Raw genomic sequence first — 23,059 nt, forward strand, 5'->3', positions numbered from 1 at the left:
AGGCGTGTGGTCGTAGTGGGGGACTCCTTGCTGAGGGGTACAGAAGCAGTGATTTGTAGGCCAGACAAGATGTCTCAAGAGGTGTGTTGTCTCCCCGGGGCAAAGATCCGTGATGCGACAGAGAGGCTGACAAGACTGGTCAAGCCTACTGACCAATACCCCTTCCTGTTGGTCCTTATGGGAACCAATGACACTGCAAGACACAGCCTTCAGAACATCAAAAGGGATTACAAGGCTTTTGATAGGAAGCTGAAAGAAATGGGTGCACAAGTTGGCATCTCGTCTCTTCTGCCAGTTGAAGGGCATGGTCCAGGAAGGGAGAGGAAAATAGCAGATGTAAACAACTGGCTCCGCAGATGGTGCCACCGAGAACGATTTGGATTCTTTGATCATGGGCTGCGGTTCCATGAGGAGGGACTTCTGGCACCAGATGGGTTGCATCTCACGCCAGTTGGAAGAAATGTTTTTGCCAACAGTCTCAAGAATTTCATCAGCAGGGCTTTAAACAGAGTTGCGTGGGGAAGGGAGACAATATTAAGGAAGGCGAAAGGGCTGGAGAAAATAGTCAAACAGACATAAGGAAACAAGAAAAAAAGTGCAAGGACCCAACACTGGGAGGCAAAAAAACTTGCACAGGCAGCAAGTAAAAGGGACCCATGGTCTGCTATGTCTCTACACTAATGCACAGAGCATGGGAAATAAGCAAGATGAACTCGAACTCCTAGTACAACAAAGCAAATATGATATAATAGGCCTCACTGAAACCTGGTGGGATGAGCCTCAGAACTGGAATGTAGAAATAGAGGGGTATAACCTTTTTAAGAGAAATAGGCCAAACAGGAAAGGAGGAGGAATAGCACTATATGTCAGAGATATTTACACCAGTGAAGAGATCCAGGACATCAATCCTGGAAGCCAGGTGGAGAGCATCTGGATAAGAAACAAAGGGGAGGGAAACAAGGATGTTATGGTGGGAGTCTACTACAGACCCCCAAGTCAGACGGAGGAATTGGATGATGTCTTTCTAGAACAGATGACCACACAGTCAGAAAGGAGAGATGTAGTAGCGATGGGCGACTTCAACTATCCTGATATTTGCTGGAAGTCAAACTCAGCCAAATCCTCAAGGCCTAGCAAATTCCTCACTTGCCTGGAAGACAATTTCATGGTCCAAAAGGTGGAAGAGGCAACAAGGGGGTCAGCTATTTTAGATCTGATCCTAACCAACAAGGATGACTTGGTTAATGGGGTGCAAGTGGTGGAATCCTTAGGTGGAAGTGACCATGTTCTCCTGGAGTTTGTTATACAGTGGAAAGGAGAAGTCAGGCAGAGTCAAACACACATTCTAGACTTTAGGAGAGCGGATTTCAGTAAACTTAGGCGAGTTACAGACGGGCAAAAAGGGATGTACTCATGACGTCATGAAGGTAGAGCCTTCAGACGGGCTTTACCTGAATGCCGCCATGAACACGCCCCCCCCGCACGCCCCAAGTGGGAAGAAGCGGCATTAAAAAGGTGCTGCTTTTTTCCGCTTCTTTTCTGTTTGATACGTACCTGCGCAGCTCCGTCTGTAAGCTGCTGCACCGATACGTCAGAATTGCTACGCCGCAAATATAAGTTGCCGGTTTAAAAGCTCCGTGTCAGCTGCGTCCCATAATGGGTCGGGGTCCGGGACATGCGTGGTTTGCAGCCAAGCTTTAATTGCAACGTCCGCTGCCATGGAGCTGTGGAAGCTGAGGCACAGCTGCGGCGCATTTTAAGCCTCGTAACCCTAACCCTAGAGCCACTGGTGTGCATGCGTTGCTAGAACCGCGGGAAGTTGTAACTTTTGCCGGTGGATGTTTTGGTTGTAGAAAGTGAAAAGGGAAAGTTTGGGATTTAAAGTGACCCCCTACACACATTCCTGTGCCATTTTCACCTGGGAACGGGCACAGTTTGGCTGCTCCTGGCACAGCTGTGTGGCGGCTCCCCTTTGCCACCAGGCAGGATGGCTCAGCCATCCACCAGCACCCCGAAAAAAGGCAGGGGGACGTCTTGGTCTCATACTGAGACGGCTGACCTCATAGCTATATGGTCCCAGCCAAACATTTTGCAGAAACTGGAGCAGTCCTACCTGAATGCTGACACATATTGAGAAGTGGAAGAAGCCATGAGAGCTGCTGCACCGGTACACCAGAATTGCTACGCCGCTACTTTAAGTTGCCCATTTAAAAGCTCCGTCGCATAGTGAGTTGGGGTCTTGGAACATGCGCAGTTTGCAGTCAGGCTTTAATTGCAACGTCCGCTGCCATGCAGCTGTGGAAGCTGAGGCACAGCTGCGGCGCATTTTAAGCCTCGTAACCCTAACCCTAACCCTAGAGCAACATGTACGCATGCGCTGCTTGGAAAGTTTGGACTTTAAAGTGCACCCCTACACACATTCCTCTGCCATTTTCACCTAACAATAAAAAACGCTAAAACTGTAAATATTGACATATGTACAAAGGAGGTGAGGGGAGATGGCAGGGGGACAGCGGTGGCAGTGGAGACAGCTGTGGCTGCGCATTGCAGATTCAGCAGGAGCGCGGGGACCAAAGGAGAGGAGGCATCTATGATGCTGCTGACACTGGCAAAGTGCAAGCGGACAAGGATGCCAACACCAGCTGATCACCAGCTGGCAGGAGACCACCATTGTTTTAAAGGGGCTTGGGCACTTTAAATGTGCCCATAGGCTTTCTGCCGCCGCTGCTTAGCCCTGCGCAGCTGCACATTGGCCAGCCGGCAAAGGAAAAAAAAAAGAGACCCCAGAGCTTGAATGTGCCCAAGACCTTTTGATGCCCTCTAAACTTGCCCCCAAAGGCAAAGGGCAACTAGAGAGGGCCTGGGATCAAGGGGCAGGGAGCACTGACAAGGCACTAGGTCCCATGATGCCCCATAAAGACATCATTTCGCCTCCCAGGGCATGTGTTCCCTCCCAGCCCTATCTACTCTATTCTACCCTTCCTGTTCTCTCCTCCCACCATGCCTGGCTCACTGGTCCCCAAACCAGCAATCTCCAAACTCTGTCCTCCCAGGCGTTTGGACTTCATCTCCCAGAATCCCCAGCCACCTTGCCCTGTGGTCTGGGATTCTGGGAGATGAAGTCCAAATGCCTGGAAGGACAGAGTTTGGACATTGCTACCTCACAGCACTCCTGCCTAGCTTTAGACTGCACAGTTGCGCCTCATTCACACTCACAGCCACACTGCCGCAGTTGCAAATAATTAACCACACAATTTTTTTTTAAAAAATAAACTTTTATTTACAATAACAACAATAAAACTTTTTTTCTATATACAATATGTACAAAAGGAAGGGGGAGGGTGAAGGGGGGTGGTGAAGGGGGGATGGCAGAGGGGGCAGGGGAGGGAAGCTGCTTCAGGGAGGGGGAGGAGGCGGTGGGGCGGGCAGCCGGCAGAGTAGTTCCTGGAGGGTCTCTTCCATGGAGGACACTCTCTCCGCCAGCTTGTCCACTTTCTCCTCCAGGGCAGCGAACCTCCTCTCCGTCCGGTTCTCTGTGGGGGGAAAAGAAAGAGGATGGTTAGGATCAGCCTGTGCAGCCCATCACCCACTCCCACAGGCAGGGTTTCTGGGTGCCCCCACTCCCTTCCCTGGGTTCACCTCTACACTTACCTTGCTGCCGGGCTTGGAGGACACGATCCAGGGCACTGGCATCGAGGGCCAAGTGCCCTGGCTCTCCTGGCAGGCGGCGGCTCGGCCCAGGCTCCTCTTCCTCGGCGGCAGCAACAGCAGCGAGGACTTCAAGCCCTGCAAAAGGGGAAGGAAAGGCCCAAGTTACCATGCTGGCATGGCAGACGAGGGCACAAGTGTCGTGGGGGCTGCAGGCAGGCAACCCCCACCCCTCACCCTGGGGACCTACCTTCCGCCAGAGGAGCCTGCTCTGGCTGCGGAGGGGCCACAGCAGCTGGTCCTGGCTGTGGCCCACCCTCGGGGACATCCTCGTCCCCCGAGGATGGTGGAGAGGGCGACCTGGCAGGGTGCCCTCCCTCCGCCTCCGCCGCACGCCTGCAGAAGGGAAGAGGAGGGATGGCATTGGCACCATGCAGGAAGGACAGGAGGGCAAGGGAAGGGTCAAGGAGGGTAGGACAGGGCATGGCAAGAGCTCTGGCTTACCTGGAGGACGGCGATCTTCCGGTCTCGGCCGATCTCCCCTGATCCACAGGTCCTTCAGCCGCGAGAAGAATGGTGTCTGCCTGTCAACCGGGGGCGCCTCTCCGAAATCCTCCAGGGTTTCAAAGAACGCTGCCTTGAGAGTTTTAAACTTCACTCTACATTGGTGCAGCGTTCTTTGAAACCCTTGGTTTTGGAGGGCACGAGATGCCTCAAGAAAATGCCCCCGGTTGGGCTTGTTGGTGCTAGCCATCACCCTCCTCGCGGCTGCCTGTGGCATCAGGGAGTCCAGGAGGATCCCGACCTCTTCGTCTGTCCAGTAGGCGATTCGGACCGGGACCCTCCTGCGTGGCGCTGTCATGTTGATCGCCGTCCTGGGGTCTTGCACAGTTGCGCACAGGTATATATGGGCACCTGCGACTCTGGGCCGTTAGACCAAGGTGGTCCTAGTCCAATGAAAGCTTTCAGAGGAGCAGTTTGAATCTTTCCCCCAATAGATGTCCTCTGGGTGCCCCATTGATACATTCAAATGGGCCATTAGGAAAGCTTGAATTTGAGGGGGATTGATACATTGTCAAAGGGGCAATTGGCAGTTGGAGCTGATGTATCTTTTTGCCCCAGGAAAACAGGCGCCAGGAGACCTTTTGTGTGTGTGTGTGTTTGTGTGTGTCCCCCTCAGGCACGTGGCAAAACATGCCCACAGCACAGATCAGGAATGATAGGCAGACTCAAACTGTGGATAATGGGATACATTTATTCATGTGCTTGTGCTATTACAGTACAATGCACTCTGACATCACAGATGATGGCACAGGAGCCATCCTTCAGATTCTCCTTGTCAGAAAAAAATCTGCCAGGGCATTCCTCACAGTCTCCCCTGCTTTCTTCTTCTCTTTCTCTTCAAGGGGGTCATGAGCCACTTCCGAATGGGGTAGGCACAGTCAGCCAGTATCAGGGGCCCGATCTGCTGGCCTGTGATGTTGATGCTGGGGTTCCCTGGCACATAGATGCCAGCCTCCATGGCCTCGTAGATGAGAGAAAGTTTAAAGGGGCTTGGGCGCTTTAAATGCGCAGACAGGCTTTCTGCCGCCGCTGCTTAGCGCTGCAGCTGCGAAGCTGCGCACCTCTCATGCGGCAAAAGAAAAAAAAAGCCGCGGTTTGGGCCGCCCGTGAGGAAGCTGCCTCTCTTTTTGCAGCGTCCTCCAAGGCGGCGGTTTGGAAACTCCGGGTCCGAAACGGACCCAGGTGACACATCTTCACTGCCCCCCGTGTGGAAGCTCCAACACCTGAAGCACGCCCCCGGGGCGGGCCGTCTGGAGGCTCCGCATTCAGCTGAATACACCTCCAAGACGTCCTCCCCTGCCCGTCTGTAACCCGCCTTTGAGAAGTATTGAGGGTGATCCCATGGTCAGAAATACTACACCTGGCTGAATGAAACTACATGTGAAAGAGATCTGGGAGTCCAAGTAGACCACAAGTTGAACATGAGTCAACAATGCGATGTGGCAGCTAAAAAGGCCAATGCAATTGTAGGCTGCATCAATAGAAGTATAGTGACTAGATCAAGGGAAGTAATAGTGCCACTATATCCTGCTCTGGTCAGGCTCCACCTGGAATACTGTGTCCAGTTCTGGGCACCACAATTCAAAAAGGACATTGAGAAACTGGAGCGTGTCCAAAGGAGGGTGACTAAAATGGTGAAGGGTCTGGAAACCATGCCTTATGAGGAACAACTCGGGGAGTTGGGGATGTTTAGCCTGGAGAAAAGAAGATTAAGAGGTGATATGATAGCCCTGTTTAAATATTTGAAGGGGTGTCACATTGAGGAGGGAACAAGCTTGTTTTCTGCTGCTCCAGAAAACACGACCTGGAACAATGGATCCAAGCTGCAGGAAAAGAGATTCCACCTGAACATTAGGAGGAACTTCCTGACAGTAAGGCCTGTTCGACAGTGGAACACACTCCCTTCAGAAGTGGTGGAGTCTCCTTCTTTGGAGGTCTTTAAACAGAGGCTGGATGGCCATCTGTCGGGGATGCTTTGATATGGATTTCCTGCATGGCAGGGGTTGGTCTGGATGGCCCTTGTGTTCTCTTCCAACTCTATGATTCTATGATTCTATAATAATTAACAACTTGATACCTGTTCACAACACCCAAAACATGCTACTTGTGGTGGCTGCTTCAGTTTACCTAATGGTAGGGCAAACCCTAGTATACACCAGGTGATCTTATTGAAGAGGAGGGATAGAAATACTTATTATTATTATTATTATTATTATTATTATTATTATTATTATTATTATGTATTTATTATCAGTCACAGGTCCAGAACTGGCCTGCAGAGATGCTCCCTGTCTATCCTGCCTCCTGCAGTGCAGCTTCTCTTGTGACATAAAGAGAATTGAAAGCCGTTGGCTTTAAAAGGGTATCTACCCTAAGGCTTCCCCTTAGCAGCATTGAGCCTATGACTTGTTGAACTGAGTGGATGTTGAGATTCTGAAGACTCTTGTGGTTGGACATACTTGGTCTCCAGTAATGCCCAGCAAGATAAACATGAATGTTCTTAGCCCAGGATGAAAACAGAATTTCAGTTTTTTCAAATTCTTGTAAGCCCCCTTGGATCCTGTTTAAGGAGAAGTGTGTGTGTGTTGTGTGCCTTCAAGTTGTTTCTGACTTATGCTGACCATAAGGAAAACCTAACGTAGGGTTTTCTTGGCAAGATTTTTTCAGAGGAGGTCTGCCATTGCCTTCCCCTGAGGCTGAGAGAGTGTGACTTGCCCAAGGTCACCCAATGGGTTTCATGGCTGAGTGGGGGATCAAACCCTCGTCTCCAGAGTTGTAGTCCAACACTCAAACCACTACTCCACATTGGCTGTCATATGAGTACAGTACTTATAATAAATATCACTATTCTTGATAAGTCCAATATCTTTTAAAAAGTGACCTGAAGCTACTGGTCATCACAACACTCCTTGGCGATCATTCCTTCAGTTATTTATGTGTCTTATGCATAGAAATAGTTCACACTGCTTATCAAAGCCTTTACAGTACTACTTTCTCCCATAGGCTTGGGTGGGTCATGGACAGGGAGATGTCAAGTGGAAAACTGGAAGACTTTCCCAGAGACAGCCTATACGTTTTTACATGTCACCCTTTGCCTTGCAGGTGATCCCCATGCTTCCCAAACTTCTTTGCGAAGAGCTGTGCAGCCTCAATCCCATGACAGATAGGCTCACCTTCTCTGTCATATGGAAGCTGACTCCTGAAGGCAAGGTGAGCAGGGCAAGCAGCGTAAGTGGCCCAATATTTTTTCTTTTGGTTGGTATATTGAAAGTGATCTAAGCCAAATGCCACATATGTAGATGAGCTGGCTGCATCAGTCTCAGAGGGAGTATGGTGGTTCACAGAGTTCCCGTTCAACGTGAAATTGCACATCCTGACTGCCTAGTTTCTGGATGGCTAACATCTGAATTTCTATGCCATGTCAAATTAAACAAATGATATAAGTCCCAATTCCCACAGTGACAGTCAACTACCATCAGGAAGACCATAATCTTCCTCTATTGTTGCTTTCTCCCAGTGAAATTATATACCAGGCCAGGCAATAGATGCTCCACCATGTGCATGATTCCACCTGATTTTGGCAGCTGTTGGATCACTATATCACCACCAACCACAGACATTTAAAAAAAACAAGGAGGATTGCACTCTTGGAACACTCCAAGAGTGACAGTGTTCCTTTAAAGCAAGGCACATACCCCTAATTTCACCATAAAGTTTTGGTTTTTTTAAAAAAAATTCTTTTAAAAATGGTAATGAACTTCTAATTAGTACTGGTTCTTGTTTTTTTTTAAAACTTCTGGAGGAGATGTAGAATCATAGAATCATAGAGTTGGAAGAGACCGCAAGGGCCATCCAGTCCACTTCCTCTCAATCAAAGCATCCCCGACAGATGACCATCCAGCCTCTGCTTAAAGACCTCCAAGGAATGTAGCCCATAGCAAGTTCCACGTGAGCCCAGTGGATCCCCTGATTTGCCAAAGTTGTCCATAGTGTATGCCTTCTGAACATAGTCTCCATCTGCACTGCAGAAATAATCCAGTTTGACACAATTTTAACTGTCACAGCTCAGTGCAATGGAATTCTGGGAACTGTAATTTGTTTTGGCCCCAGAGCTCTGCCAGAGAAGGCTAAACATCTTACAAAACCACAGTTCCTAGAATTCCATTGCATTAAGCCATGGCAGATAAAGTGGTGTCAAGATGGATTATTTCTGCAGTGCAGATGCAGCCATAATGCTTTCATTCAGCTATCTAACAACCGTAGATAAATCTTTCCTCCATGATCTAGTGCTGTTCCACATCTCTCCATCAACATCATAACTCATCTATACAACTGTATCACTGGCTCATCTGAGTTCAGGTCTCTGCCAGAGTTCATGATGGGGTGGAAGCCACTTGCTCATCCTTTTTTATTGCTTCTTGCCAAAAAGGTTTGATCTGTTTGCCCTTGGTTCTGGAAAACAGCTTTTGATGGGAAATTCTTGCCCGTGCCCGTACCTAGGCAGTAACATTTTAAAACTTTCATTTGTCTGGATTTATGAAATTATTTCATGTATAAATTGACAATGTTAATGCTTTTAATGACCCTGAGATATTCTGCATTGAGCTCTCATGGCATGAGCCAAGATTAATGAGGAACTTGGTTTAACACAGCTGTTACCAACAGGCAGGGATTAGAAGGGTGAGAAAAAGATGGAAGTAATGGTTTAAGAGCCATTTAATGTGTCATGCTAAGAGGGCACATGTCTTCCTTCATGGAGAGTTTAAATGGATGCAGGCAATTAGGGCTCCTCTCCAGCAATGTGATTCTTCATTTTGACTCGGAGCTATCTTTCAGGAGGGAGTCTGAAGAAATGCATTACTCTGCTGTAGAAAGCAAAATATATGAACTATTTATTCCTCATTAGCTAACTAATTATTTGTCTCCTACTGGCTGATAGCCTAACATTTTGGGGGATGGCAAGAAATAACCAGTGCAGACTCAAATGTTTTCTGGCTCTTTTTCATTTCCTTGATTTCCTCTCCTTCTCCTCCATGTTTGCTCTTCGTTAGTCAGAGGGGATCATGCACAGTGCCTTATGCACAGGACCATGCATGAAGCCTTATGACTTTATATTGTATGGCTGGGAGAGGCTTCCCCCCAAAGCCATGAAGATCCAGTACAAATCTGAGTTGACGTGATATTGAGAGTAATGGGCTGTTGGGTGCCTTTTCTTCAAAACCTATTTTTAATCTCACGAAGGTACCCAGTTGTCTATTTTGACCAGGTAAATAAGATGAACCCACGGAATGTGTTAACATTTGTATGGCCCACACTAATTCTTGAATGTGGAGGCGAGGTCTCCTGCTGTACCTCCTTCTCCTCTAAAGTCCTGCCAATTGATATTATGCCAAAAGGCTCAAAGATAGATGAGCCAAACAAGAAAGGAGGACAGGACAGAGTCACTAAAATCTCATGTTGCAAAAATAGGCAGGACTGATCTTACTCAGAAAATGTCTGCTAGGGTATTAAACTGTAGATTCTGCAGTGCCTTACCATTAGAGAGTCTATTGGCAGTGGGGCAGGGTTTTAGAAGACCCCAACCCCATGTCCTCTAGCCATTTCAGTTGCCATCCTGCAGCTTACCCTTTCATTCAGGACTCTGACTGTTGGAATACCCAAGGTAAGAGTTGTACCCTTAATAGTATGAGTGTGATGGGACATGTCCTCTTTTTTTTTAGTTTCTCCTCTATGTTAAGATGTGTTGGCATCATATCTGTTCCCTCATTTGCAATGCTGATGTTTCAGATCCTTGATGAATGGTTTGGGCGGACCGTGATCTGTTCCTGTGCAAAGCTCAGCTACGACCATGCCCAAAGTATGATCGAAAACCCCAAGAAGGAGTTTGCAGCAGATGAACTCCCTCCCATCTCCTCCCAGCATTCAGTTGCTGAAGTTCACCAGGCAGTCCTCAACCTCCACCAAATTGCCAAGAAGCTGCGGAACCAGCGTTTTGAGGATGGTGCTCTTCGCTTAGATCAGGTCAGCATAGCCTATTTTGTTGTGAAGATAAAATGGGATCATACTCCTTCACCCTAGCTCTACAGAGTTCCTTGAAGGAAGTGTGTGTGTGCGCATGCGCGCACACGTGCACATCTGCATGTGTGTCCGAAGTGGTGGTATACTGTTAAATAATGCCAGCTTTTAATTTGACAGCTGTAGAAAATAATGGATGGATTATTGAACAACAGCAACTGTTCATAAGTAGAAGCTGCAGAAAGGCCTTACAAAGTAAAGAGATCCAAGTCAAATGATTTACTCACTGCAGGGACCCTCAGTGATCCTGTCAGTCTTGTGCTAGGACAGTTAACCTTCAGTCTAGCTACCCTTGGCCCTCTCTCCTAAGAACAGAAACTATTAGTTATTAAAGAATCCCCACAGAACCAGATCTATACACTAGAACTGTACTAGAACTAGTGTATACATTCTGCAGTATTGTCACCTGAACTGTTGTAAGGCGTTTCTCCACATTTTAGCCATTTACTTCTATAAATAAGATGATAGCTGGGTCAAATGTTGGAACTCTCTTTGAGGTCATTGTACATTGAACACTGTATTCAATGTAAGCCCCCCTCTCCCCCGTTTCATCTTGGTACATGAGGGTTTAAGGAGCTGTGGAACATGTGGATAAACATACTGCTGGACTTATAGGTCTATAGTCAGGAATGACAGCTAGATGTTTTTACGATTGTTACCCTCCTCGATCCTTTGGGGAGAGGTGGGTTATAAATAAACATTATTATTATTATTATTATTATTATTATTATTATTATTATTTACCCGAAACACTCCAAAGACTTCGTAATGCATTTATAGAAGTGCGGTACATGTTCTTGTCATGAAGTGTTCAAAAGTTCCCTCTTGTAGTCTCAAAGACAATTTAGATACATGAGGAATGAAAGCAGCAAAATACAAAGTGTTGGTTATTACCTTTAAAGTCCTACAAGGCTTGGGCCCGAGTTACTTGAAGGAATGCCTCTCCCTACACAATCTGCCCCGCACTCTCAGGACAACTGGGAAGAATCTATTGGATTGTCCTAAAACCAGATTAAGATCTACTTCCCATTGGGCATTCACGGTGATGGCTCCCAAACTGTGGAATGGCTTGCCAGAGGAGATCCATCTTATTACCACCTTAGATGCCTTTAAGAAGGCAATTAAGAAGGATCTCTTTCGGTGAGCCTATTCCCTAGACCTGCTATAACAGCTTAAGACAATACTCCACTTGGAACTACGATGAGGAATCAGACATTGATATTGCACATGTACAGGTTTGATGTGTTTTTACGTTTTTGTTTGTACAATGAGAATGTATTTTAACTATTTGTAATTTTATATCTGTGTTGTTCTCCCGCCTCAATCCGTAGGGAGAGGCGGGATATATATAAATAAAAATTATTATTATTAATCATTAGAGAGTATAACACTGGCTGCCTATAAATCAGAAATGATGAGCCACAGATTCTGTAGGTAGTACTGTCCACCAAGGTGCTTTGGGCAGAGGGAAGGAACCTGGGGATAAATCACTCAAGAGGACACAAGCAAGTTGGTTGAGTGTACTCTGCAGTGCACATGGTGTGTGTGTGTGTGTGTGTGTGTGTGAGCAGGGGGGAACTGGAGCAAAATCAGCACTTGTGTTGCTGTCTTCAGCATGTTCAACTTTCCACTCTTTTGATTACTGTGGATAAAGATATCTGTACCTCCCATTCCCAACACTTTACTACTGAGGGCAAATTTCTTATAGTCTTTCAGTGATATCAGGGTTGTACTGTACTGAGGATTAGGATGCAAGAAAATGTCTGTTCAGGGCCAGATCATCTGTAATTGAAGTTGACTTGATGGCACATAACACCATGTTGCACTTACATCTTGGGCTGCTGGCATCTCCTATAACACTGGTAGTTCATCTTGGTGTGAGAGTGAGTTGAGAAGCTGACTGTTCCCCTTGCATTTTAGCAGATAAAGATATGAAGGACAAAGTGCTGTTCTGGGTGTTTAGAAAGAGATGGATTTCTTTTCCCCCTTCACTTCTTCACACTATGGGTCAGTCTCTGGGCCTCTGTTGCTTCCCATTAGTTATGGCTCTGAAGGGTATGAAAAATTTACACAATCGAATATGTGAAGAACCTTTTCTTCAGTATTGTGAGCTGATCAGGGTTCCTGCCCCCTCCTCGAGAAAATTGTAAAGGGAACAAAGAACACGTTTGTTGTTGTTAACAGCTCTTGACTCGACCCCAAATCATGGCTGCCCCTTAGATGAGACACCTTCAAGATCTCCTATCCCTCCCTGCTATGTTTGGGTCCTGTAAATTCAGACCCATGACCTCCCTCCTTGAGTCTATCGATCTGGCCTGCAGTCTTCCTCTCTTTCTACTACCCTTTACCTTTCCTGGCATTATTGTCTGTTCTAATGAGTCATGCCTTTTCATGATGTGGCCAAAGTATGACAGTCTCAATTTGACCATCTTGGCTTCCAGGGAGAGATCAGTTTTGATCTGTTCAAGGACCCATTTGTTTGGGGGTTATTTTCCAGCTGTCCCTGGTATCCTCAGCATTCTTCTCCAGCACCACATCTCAAATGAGTTTAATCTCTTCTTATCTGCTTTCTTCACCATCCAGCTCTCACATCCATACATGATGATAGGGAACACAATGTCTTGGATGATCCTTACTTTAGTGCTCGATTGTATATCTTTACACTTTAGAATCTTTTCTAGCTCTTTCATGGCTGCCCTTCCCATTCCTAGTCTTCTTTTGATTTCCTGACTGCAGTCTCCATTCTGATCAGTGTTTGATCCAAGGTACAGGAACTATTTTACTATTTTGATTTCCAGCTCTTGCCAAAGAGAAAAAAAAAGGTAGGGTAAGCATTGACTCTGTTAAGAACACTTGCCATTACCTTTGGTAAGAACAGCGGTAGCAACAACACCATTTTGCACTATTGCAGTGTTGTCAGCTTCTGTTTATTTACCACATTTGTTGTGTCCTCAGACATTATCAAAGTGATGGACCAGTATTATATTTTCCCCTCCATTGCTCATAGCGTGGGCTGTACCAGAAAATGAATGCAGATTAACCCAACCCTTCACTTTCCAACAGTATGACCCTGATCTTCTCACTTTTTATAAAATAACAGCATAGTGGTTAGCATTTGAATGTGATGGAAAAGTGCACACATTCACTTTGCTGGGAGGGTTGCCCTATTTGGTGTGGCTTTTAAAACTCCTAAGAGCAATTGTGCTGTTTTATGACCTGAATCGGCACAGTATCCTCCTGGAAAAAGGAAGGCTAGCTTACCATGTCGGAATAAATGGTGGCAGGGGAGCAGTTTCATTAAACTGAGGAGGCAAAGTGATATTGCTTTTATAGGTAATCTCTCTCCTAAAGCGCTTGGTTATTTTATACACTATAAGTGCATTGGTTGCTCAGTTTGTGCAGTGAGCTTCTTTAACTGAAAAATTTGGTACCAGAGGCAGAAATAACATAAAAAGAGTACGGATAGGCTGCTGCATCCCAAAAAGAAGGACAACTCGACACGTTTCAACAAACTTTTCTATCCAAAACTAACGGCATATACATGTGAAATGAAACAACTAAGTTAGCATGGGTAAACAAAAACATTTTCAACCTTACATTCTTCAAAATGCATCCAAGGATTACCTTTACTTCACCACCCTCCACTTTTCTGACAGTTTTCATTTTGGTAGCCAAACCTGTAGATCTATGTTTAATTAACATGCGGGGGGGGGGGGGGGGGCGGGTAGCTGTTGCTTACTTATTTTCTCCTTTTCTGTTATTGCTGTTCACACATGCTCAGTACTGGATTCTGGAGGCAGCTGCTGTTCACCTTGTCTGTTGTAGGCAGGCACACACAACTACAGCAAATGCATCTGAGGAAGTAGACTTAAGTCTACAAAAGCTCATGCTGCCAACTTTTTTCTTTCAGTTAGTCTCAAAGGTGCTACAAGGCCTCTTTGCATACAGCAGGATAGGTTAGAAGAACCCTATTCCTTTCCCAGCTTTATTGCCATTTTTACTGCAAGGGTGTTGCTGCAACACAGCACTGAAACTCTGTGTTTTTCTAGCCCTCCTTCACCATCCTTCCAATGCTGATGCTGCTAAAAAGTTCCTTCCAGCTAGAAAGAGGACTAGGAAGAAATGAGGGGATGGGTGAGTGTAAAACGACTTTGCATAAAAGAGCTTCTTTGTCCGATACTTTTTGACAGGGGCCTGCCTGCAGTGGAACAGACTGCCTTAATGGGTGGTGGATGCCTTTGGAGAGGGGGTTAAAACATAGTATGGATGGCCACCTGTCAGGGATGCTTTATAGAATCATAAAAGTTGAAAGAGACACCAAGGGCCATCCAGTCCAACCCCATTCTGCCATGCAGGAACTCACAATCAAAGGATCCCTGACAGATGGCCATCCAGCCTCTGCTTAAAGATCTCCAAAGAAAGAGACTCCACTACACTCTGAGGAAGGAGTGTGTTCCACTGTCCAACAGCCCTTACTCTCAGGAAGTTCCTCCTAATGTTGAGATGGAATCTCTTTTGCTGTAGCTTGCATCCATTGTACAGGGTCCTGTTCTCTGGAGCAGCAGAAAACAAGTATGCTCCCTCCTCAATATGACATCCCTTCCTTACAGTTATAGGGTCTTGCACTGAAAGGGTTCCAAATGTATGATTTTGTAACTCTGGCTCTTTTGCTCTTAGCAGTGTCACAAAATGGTCAAGTTGGAAGAAATTACAAGGGTCATCTAGCACAACCCTGTCAGTACAGGAATCTACAGCTATACCAGGCAGGTGAGGTTTATTTTTAAGAGGAACAAGGCTCTAGACTTTGATGAACCCTTTCCCTTTCCATCTCTTCCTTGTCAAATCTAGACACAAGTCTTTTCCTTGCCAAGTTGGGCACAGGTGTCCCTTGAAAACCTCTGTTTGTTCCAGCTTCCCCTAAGTCACATGGTCATGGGCTAGGCCTTGAAGAGCTCTTGTCATCCTTTTCCTCCAAGTCTTAAATTACATCTACCTACGTGACCAATTAATCTTTTCCCTTTGTAGCCCTGAGTCACGAGTTGTTGAGTGATCGGAAGGGGGACCCTCTGAAATGGCAGTGGTGTGATTTTTCCTCCCATTTGTGTGTCAAAGGCTGTGTTGTGGTCTCACCTGCCGGGGAGGAGCTGGGTGAAAGTTCATTTTTATTGTAATGAGATGTGCGACTTGGAAAAAGAAGGCAAAGATTAATGCTAACGCTTGGCTTTCAACTCCCATTATCACCTTAATTGCCACCAGCCCTCTTTTGGTGCTATTAATCTGCATGGCACTTGAACAAAGAAAGAACCACGTTCCCCTGCCCCAAGGAACTTCCTTCCTTCTCCGGGGTCAAATTTTATAATGTAAGCAAGAGGGCAGAGAGGAGAGAAATGAAGTGAGCGAGAGAACAAAGTGTACAATCAGATCTCCATAGCCACAGATTCCTTATGTTTTATATAAGGGACACCATTTTACTACACAGTTGTATTTAATGGGACTTGAGCATCCATGAATTTTAATATCTGGGGGCTTCCTGGAACCAAACTCCTGCAGATACCAAGGCCCACTGCAGTTACATGCATGTCTTGGGAGCATAGTAAACAGTCTCAAGCTGAAATTTGGCTTCAACCAAATCTGACTCAGTTGGAGCCTGAGTTGTAAATTGGCAACAAGTATGACCTCATTTCTCAGGAACCAATGCAATTTTTAAAACAGGGGCAGCAAATCCACTCTTTGTTTTGCGCCTACTCCCCCCCACACCTGCTCTGGGTTGTACAGTATAGGAGTACAGTTCACACAAATTCAGGGCTGTGTACCCAACAGACTGATTGTTTAGCTTCCTTTAACACAATGCTGCTCAAAGTGGTGGTCCATCAGACTGCTTCTGGTCTGTGTGCTGTCAGCTGCATGTCCCTGAAGAGTTTCCAGGAAAGAAAGAAACAACTATAGCCAATGGGCAAAAATATGCCACTAGTCCCTGTCACATTGGGGACAAAATATTGACAATCCCCCATGCCAGATACCTTAAGAAGCACTGCTCTACAACACAGAGTGAACATCAGCGATTTTGAGGGCAGTGGATAGGAACCTGGAAAAACAAGCTGTATTTAAAGGGCAATGACTCTTGAAAAGTGTCCTGCCCCCGTGAAAAATGGTTGCACCTGTGGGTTGAAGCACCTGATCCTCCAACCCATTTCCTTTTGGCAAATGACGTCACTGCTGAGGAAGGGGCTTTTAACTGGTGTGGAAGGTAATAGCAAACCTCAACTGAACAAATCTTGCCAAGAAAACCCCTTGATAGGTTCTCCTTAGGGTCATCATAACTCAGAAACAACTTGAAAGCACACAACACACAATGTGTATACGTTGTAGTTTTTCTTTCATTTCTTTTCTTGCTAGGTTCTTACATCGTTTTGCTAATTCACCAGACTGTTTCCAAATAATCGTGATTTAATATTATAACTTGATCCTTTTCTGTTGTGATTTGATCATGTTTTGAGTGGGATAAAAATCAAATAAATTTAAAAAATGAATAAAATGTCAGTTTAACTGCACCTCTCACCCCATTTGCTCCGGTATGACCAGAAGACTGGATTCAGGATGCTGTTGTGGTGGTTGATCTTAAATAGCAGAAGAATCTCCTGGGTGGGGCAGGTAAGAGATTCGGCAACCTGCCCCATACTCTCTCCACCTGACCTCTTTATTCTTTAAAAAGAATAGCCATGATTCTTTACTGTTGAGAATAAATAAATAAATCGCCCATAGCAGAATGTAGTCAATGGGTGCAAAGTCGGCCCATCTTACCTATTCCTAGACAACCTGTTTTGGGAATGGTAAGTATTCCCATTTTTATTTCACTGGGCCCTTGGTGTCTGCTGGGGTTTGGTTCCAGGACCCCTCGTGGGTACCAAAATCTGTGGATGCTCAAGTCCCATTATAAACAATGATGTTGTAAAATGGTGTCCCATATATAAAATGGCAAAAATCAAGGTATACTTTTTGGAATTTGTATCTTTTTGAAATATTTTTAAACCATGGATGCTTGAATCCATGGATGAAAAAGTCAGTGGATACCGAGGGCTGGCTGCATTTTATAGGTCAGTCATCAGTGTACCTTATGCTGACCATTTTCATGCATATTCTTATTGTTCTTATAAACTGGAGGATAAAATCTCTTTCTGAATGTCATTACTCAAGCATGGGATGTCTTGTGGCAGAATACTCTTCTATATTACAAGAATAAAAAATCCTTCAGTATTCTGGTGCATAGAAAACTAACTTGTCAGTGAAAGGGTTCTAGAGTGGCCCTCTTTCTGACAGGCTACTTTTCTAAGTGAAGGGACACTGTTGCTTTTCAATAGAAGATACACACGTGTGTGATGTGCCTTCAAGTCATCTGTCAACGTATGCCCACCCCATGAATTTCACAGGGTTTTCATAGCATAGGAATACTCAGAGATAGTTTTGCAGTCCCTTCTTTGAAATATCTCCTACAGCACCTGATGTATGTTGGCAGTCTCCTATCCAAGGACTAACTGGGACTGACCCTGCTTTGCTTCCAAGATCAGAAGGGATCTGATGCCTTTAGGGTATTTAGGCCATTGGAAGAGACTTTGAGTGTGGAAATTCCCACCTGAAGTTTGAAATGGTCAGCGTGAAGATTAGTCACTTTATGGACTGTATTCTGTATTAGCCTTTATTTAGCCCATGAGGCAATCTAGAGCAAAGTTTGAGAATCCCTCTTTCATCTGCTGAGCCTCTCAGAGTTACCTTTGCCTCTTTGTAATGGGTTTATCCTTTAAAAAAAGAAATCAGCAATGAAGATAAGTGGCTGTTCATTGCCACTGTAATAGTGTGAGGCTTGTTTGCAAGAGCTAAAGTGCATCTCCAGGAGAGAGATCTTGGGGTGTGAAGCACCCCCTAGTGACTGGCTGTTGGCACTACCGGGCTGTCATCACAGTTCTTCCCCTCTGCTGTGTGTGAATGGCACACTCTGTGTTGCAAAAAGAGCTAATAAATGTTGGTGGCTGCAGGTGGGGTGTCCTCCTTTAGCAGAAGTCTGCTTCCCCATTGCCATGAGACCTTGGGCAAGAGCTCTACAATCTATTAGTATTAGATTTCTTCTTATCTCTAAAACTGCATTTTCCAGACTTCCTAGAACACTTATTTTCTGAATTAAAATTCTGGACGTGTTTGAAGATGACATCCCCAGAGAGCAAAAGTTACCTTTGTTTCTCCAGTGAGTTTCTGCAGTCATCTTCCTGGCTTGAAAAGGAGATAATGTGACTCACTCAGTGGTGCAGTTGGGCTTTCAGTTGTTGTTGTTGCTAACTGCCCTTCAGTCGACCTCAACCCATGGTGACCCTGTGGATGAGACATCTCCAGGATCCCCAGTCCTCCACTGCTTTGCTCAAGTCTTGCAGATTCATGCCCATGACCTCCCTAATTGAGACTAGCCGTCTGTCATCCCCACTTTCTGCTACCCTCTGCCTTTCCCAGCATTATTATGTTTTCTAATGAGTTGTGTCTTCTCATGATGTGGTCAAAGTACAACAGCCTTATTATGACCATCTTGGCTTCCAAGGAGAGTTCAGGCTTGATCTGTATGAGACCCATTTATTTGTCTTTTTGGCTGTCCATAGTATCCTCAGCACTCTTCTCCAGCACCACATCTCAGATACATTGATTTTCTCTTTATCTGCTTTTTCACCCTGACAAATGGGAAACCCTCCTGTGGTTCTCTGTCAGGAATGACTGAACAATCTGAGACACCGCAGAATTGCCCTCTTGGTGCAGAAGCCGTTTGGACAAAAGCAAGGCTAGGTTAGGGGTTCAAGCATGCTGAGATGCAGCAGGCAATTCTCTCTGTGAGTGGGTTTACTTTGGATGCTCAGGAGTGACTAATTATTGAACTGATTTCTTGCAGCACTTCACCAGTTCTCTTTTGCAGCTCATGGTGTGGGAACTGCTGCTCCAAAACAAGGCTGGGATGTCAAAACAGGACTTTCAGATTCAGAAAACCAAACAAAATCAATGCCAATAAAACATGGCATGATAAAAAAAAGGACAAACTGCCCTTTGAGAACAAGATCAGATCACACCCAGTGATTCCCAGAAGGGGATCTGTTTTGCTGTTTTTCAGAAGGAAGACTGAACTATGTGGTGGGGCTTCCAGTATTGTAGCTCTAGGAAAAGGAAACTCATCTCTCATGCATCCACCAACTTAATCTCTGAAAGATGGCATCATCTGGAGCAGCAGCCCTCCCTGAAAGGAAGCTGATCCAGAAGCATAGGCTCTGTTCCAAATTAGGCAGTCTCAGCCCTATAGCAAGGGTGAAGAGCCAACCTCTTTCAGTCCAAGGGCCAAATTCATTTCCATCTGAGTTCTGTAATGATGCATTCCAGTGCTGGATGAGGCCAAAGGCTAAAGGAAGGGGACCGATATCAGCATGCATTGTCTTGAAATTCTGATAACTAATTGTTAGGAGAGTCATTAAACCTTTTAGGATGGAAGAAAAACGTTGCAAAACTGAAAAACCAACCATTTGTTGTATTGTAGGGGAGGCATGGCCCTCTGGTGAATCCCAGCCTCTGGGGTCTGAGATTTCCAGCTCCTACTTTGTGGACTCTGAAAATGAGCAGCAACAGTCCTTCAGTTTCTCTCTCTGAACTGAGACCAATGAAGACATTTCAATAAGGAGGAGAGGGCTCTCATGGATTGCAGTTAACCTGTTGCAACAACAGCTTGATGCAGTAAAGCAGTGTACAACACGTGCGCACACTGCCTGAAACCATCAGGCTTGTGCTGCCAGATCAACAAAGTCAGCAGAGTTTCACGTCTTCAGTTTTCTCTGCCTCTTCCCAACCCTGAGTGGCTGAGTAAGCTGTGTTAGTCTGCAGCTGCAGAGCCAACTGGAGAGATAAAATGATGGAAATAGCATTACAGATTGAATATCCCTGATCCGAAATGCTTGGGACCAGAAGTGTTTTGAATTGGGGATTTTATTTTATTTGGATTTTGAATACCTGTATTTGCATATATGTACTTAATGAGGTATCTTGGGGAAGGGACCCAAGTCTAACCACACACATACACAAATACAGTATATATATTATTTCCTAAAAGCAAACTTTGATTTTGTCATTTTATATAAGTGACGCCATTTTACTATGCCTTTGTATTTAATGGGACTTGAGCATCAATGGATTTTGGTATCCATGATGGGGGCATGGGGCATCCTGAAACTAAACCCCAGCAAATACCAAGGGACCACTGTATACTGCATGAAACAAAGTTTGTGTACACTGAACCATCAAAAAGCAAAGATGCAGCTATCTCAGCCACCCATGAAAAAAATAGTTTTTGGAATATTTTGGAATTCCAGATAAGTCAGGCTCAGCCTGTACCTGTGTTTGTTTCCCATGCGTGTTTAGTGGCATGTAGGACAGGGGCTCCCTTTCTCTGCTCTAGCCTAATTGCATTACTGGAGAACAACCCCACATTGAGAATACAAAGGTCCAAAACACACTGCAGCAATAATCCAGTTTGAGGCAGCTTTAACTGCCCTGGCTCAGTACTAGGGAATCCTGGGAATTGTAGTTTATTGAGGCATCAAAGCTCTCTTCAGAGAAGGCTAAATGTCTCACAAAACTACAATGCCCTGAATTTCTTACCACTGAACTGAGGAAGTTAAAGTGGTTTCAGATTGGATTTTTGAGGATGGAGCAAGTTTATATTCTACTGCTCCAGAGAATAGGACATGGAGCAATGGATGCAAGCTACAGGAAAAGAGATTCCACCTCAACATTAGGAGGAACCTCCTGACAGTAAGGGCTGTTCCACAGTGGAACACACTCCCTCAGTGGAGTCTGGTGGAGTCTCATTCTTTGGAGGTTTTTAAATAGAGGCTGGGTGGCCATCTGTTGGGGATGCTTTGATTGTGAGTTCCTGTGAGTCTCAAGATCCCTTACTTCCAGAAAAGGGCGCAGCTGGCATATCAGCCGAAGCTGATAACAGGCGCTTCTGACTGTCACATTTACCTGGTTCGACATCAGGAGCGAGGAGTCAAGGAGCACCCCCAGACTGCAAACGCAGTCCTTGATGGAGAGTGTGACCCCGTCCAGGACCAGAGGTTGCAACCCAATTCTTGGTTTCGGGGCCGCTACCGTGAGCACTTCCATTTTATCTGGATTCAGCCTCAATCTGTTTTTCCTCATCCAGCCCATTACTGCCCAAAGATATTCATTGGGAGAGGCCATCAGAATTCAAGGCCGACGAACGAGACGTGGAGAAATAGATTTGGGTGTCATCGGCATACTGATAACACCCAGCTCCATAACTCCGAATGATTTCACCCAGCGGCTTCATATAGATGTTAAATAACATCGGGGACAGAATAGCACCCTGTGGGACACCACAGGTGAGCTCCCTTTTACTGGAACAACTGTCCCCAAGCAGCATCCTCTGGGATCTACCCGAGAGAAAGGAACGGAACCACTGCAATGCAGTGCCTCCAATTCCCAGCCCCCTCAGGCGATCCAAGAGGATGCCATGATCTATTGTATCAAAAGCTGCTGAGAGGTCTAAAAGCACCAACAGGGTCACACTGCCCCGGTCGATGCTCAGACGCAGATCGTCGGTCAAGGCAACCATGGCAGTCTCAACCCCAAAGCCTGTCCTGAAGCCAGTTTGAAATGGGTCTAGATAATCGGTTTCATCCAAGACAGCTTGGAGTTGAAGAGCAACCGCCCTCTCGATTACTTTGCTCAAGAATGGTAGCAAAGAGACTGGCCTATAGTTGTTCATATCCAGCGGGTCCAGGGAAGGTTTTTTCAGAAGCGGACTAACAGCTGCTTCCTTCAGACAAGATGGAATATGTCCTTCCCTGAAGGATGCATTGACGATATCCGTAAGGAACTTCCTCAATGCATCCCCCCCCCCCGGACAGCCAGCCATGATGGGCAAGGGTCGAGAGGGCAAGTTGTTTTCCTCACTCTACCAAGGAGCTTGTCCACGTCATCGGTACTCACAGATTGATCCAGTACAATCTCATTAACGGAATCGCTGGACACCTCGTTCATTGTTTCTGTTACAATACTGGCGTCTAAGTCGGCTCTTATCTGAGAGATTTTATCTGCAAAGAAGTTGTTAAATGCATCACAGCAGGCCGTTGTTGGGTTAAGTAAAGGATTCTGCGCAGGGGGTCCAGCTCTGCTGGACGGGACTCTGCAGACGCAATACGTGCAGAGGAGAAACGTCTCTTCGCTGCACATATTGCCTCCCGATATGACCAAAGAAAGTTCCTATGGCGAGTCTTGTTAGATAAGAGTCGAGTTTTTCGCCAGACACGCTCTAGTCGTTGTCCAATACATGGTAATACGGAATACAATGGTGTATGGTTCTAACTTTTGTGCTCACTTGTATATCTTTGCATTTTAGATTCTTTTCTAGTTCTTTCATAGCCACCCTCCAATAGTCTCCAATAGTAAAGAAACCTTCTTGACTTTACACCTCTCCCACTCAGTTCTGCATCATCCTCTGGCCCCTTTCTTCCCTCCCTTCCCCATAGCCAAAGCCTTCCCCACTGCAGAAGTGGTATTAGATCCAGACCTTTTGAGAGCTCTCTGTCAGTGATGGATGAGACCGCTTTCTCTGACTTCAAAGGCAAAGGCCCTGTTGGGGAAAGGCAGTAGGGAGGGAGTTGCAAAGTTGAAGTGGAATAGATGTGAAGGAATGGGGGGATGCTTTGGGGGACTTTGAGAGTCTCAGCTGTCA

At 45.8% G+C, this 23,059-nt stretch overlaps 1 protein-coding gene across 1 annotated transcript in view; it reads left to right on the top strand.

Moving 5' to 3' along the window:
• DIS3L2 (DIS3 like 3'-5' exoribonuclease 2) overlaps window positions 1-23,059 on the top strand; it is a 131,508-nt gene that overhangs the window by 36,001 nt on the left and 72,448 nt on the right. The window contains exons 3-4 of the mRNA XM_042458553.1: window positions 7,315-7,422; window positions 10,000-10,233. Coding sequence (XP_042314487.1) covers window positions 7,315-7,422; window positions 10,000-10,233 — 342 coding nt within the window. The remainder of the gene's footprint in view (window positions 1-7,314; window positions 7,423-9,999; window positions 10,234-23,059) is intronic.

The sequence above is a fragment of the Sceloporus undulatus genome, chromosome 3 (genome assembly GCF_019175285.1).
Source record: "Sceloporus undulatus isolate JIND9_A2432 ecotype Alabama chromosome 3, SceUnd_v1.1, whole genome shotgun sequence".
In the NCBI taxonomy this organism is placed as follows: domain Eukaryota; kingdom Metazoa; phylum Chordata; class Lepidosauria; order Squamata; family Phrynosomatidae; genus Sceloporus; species Sceloporus undulatus.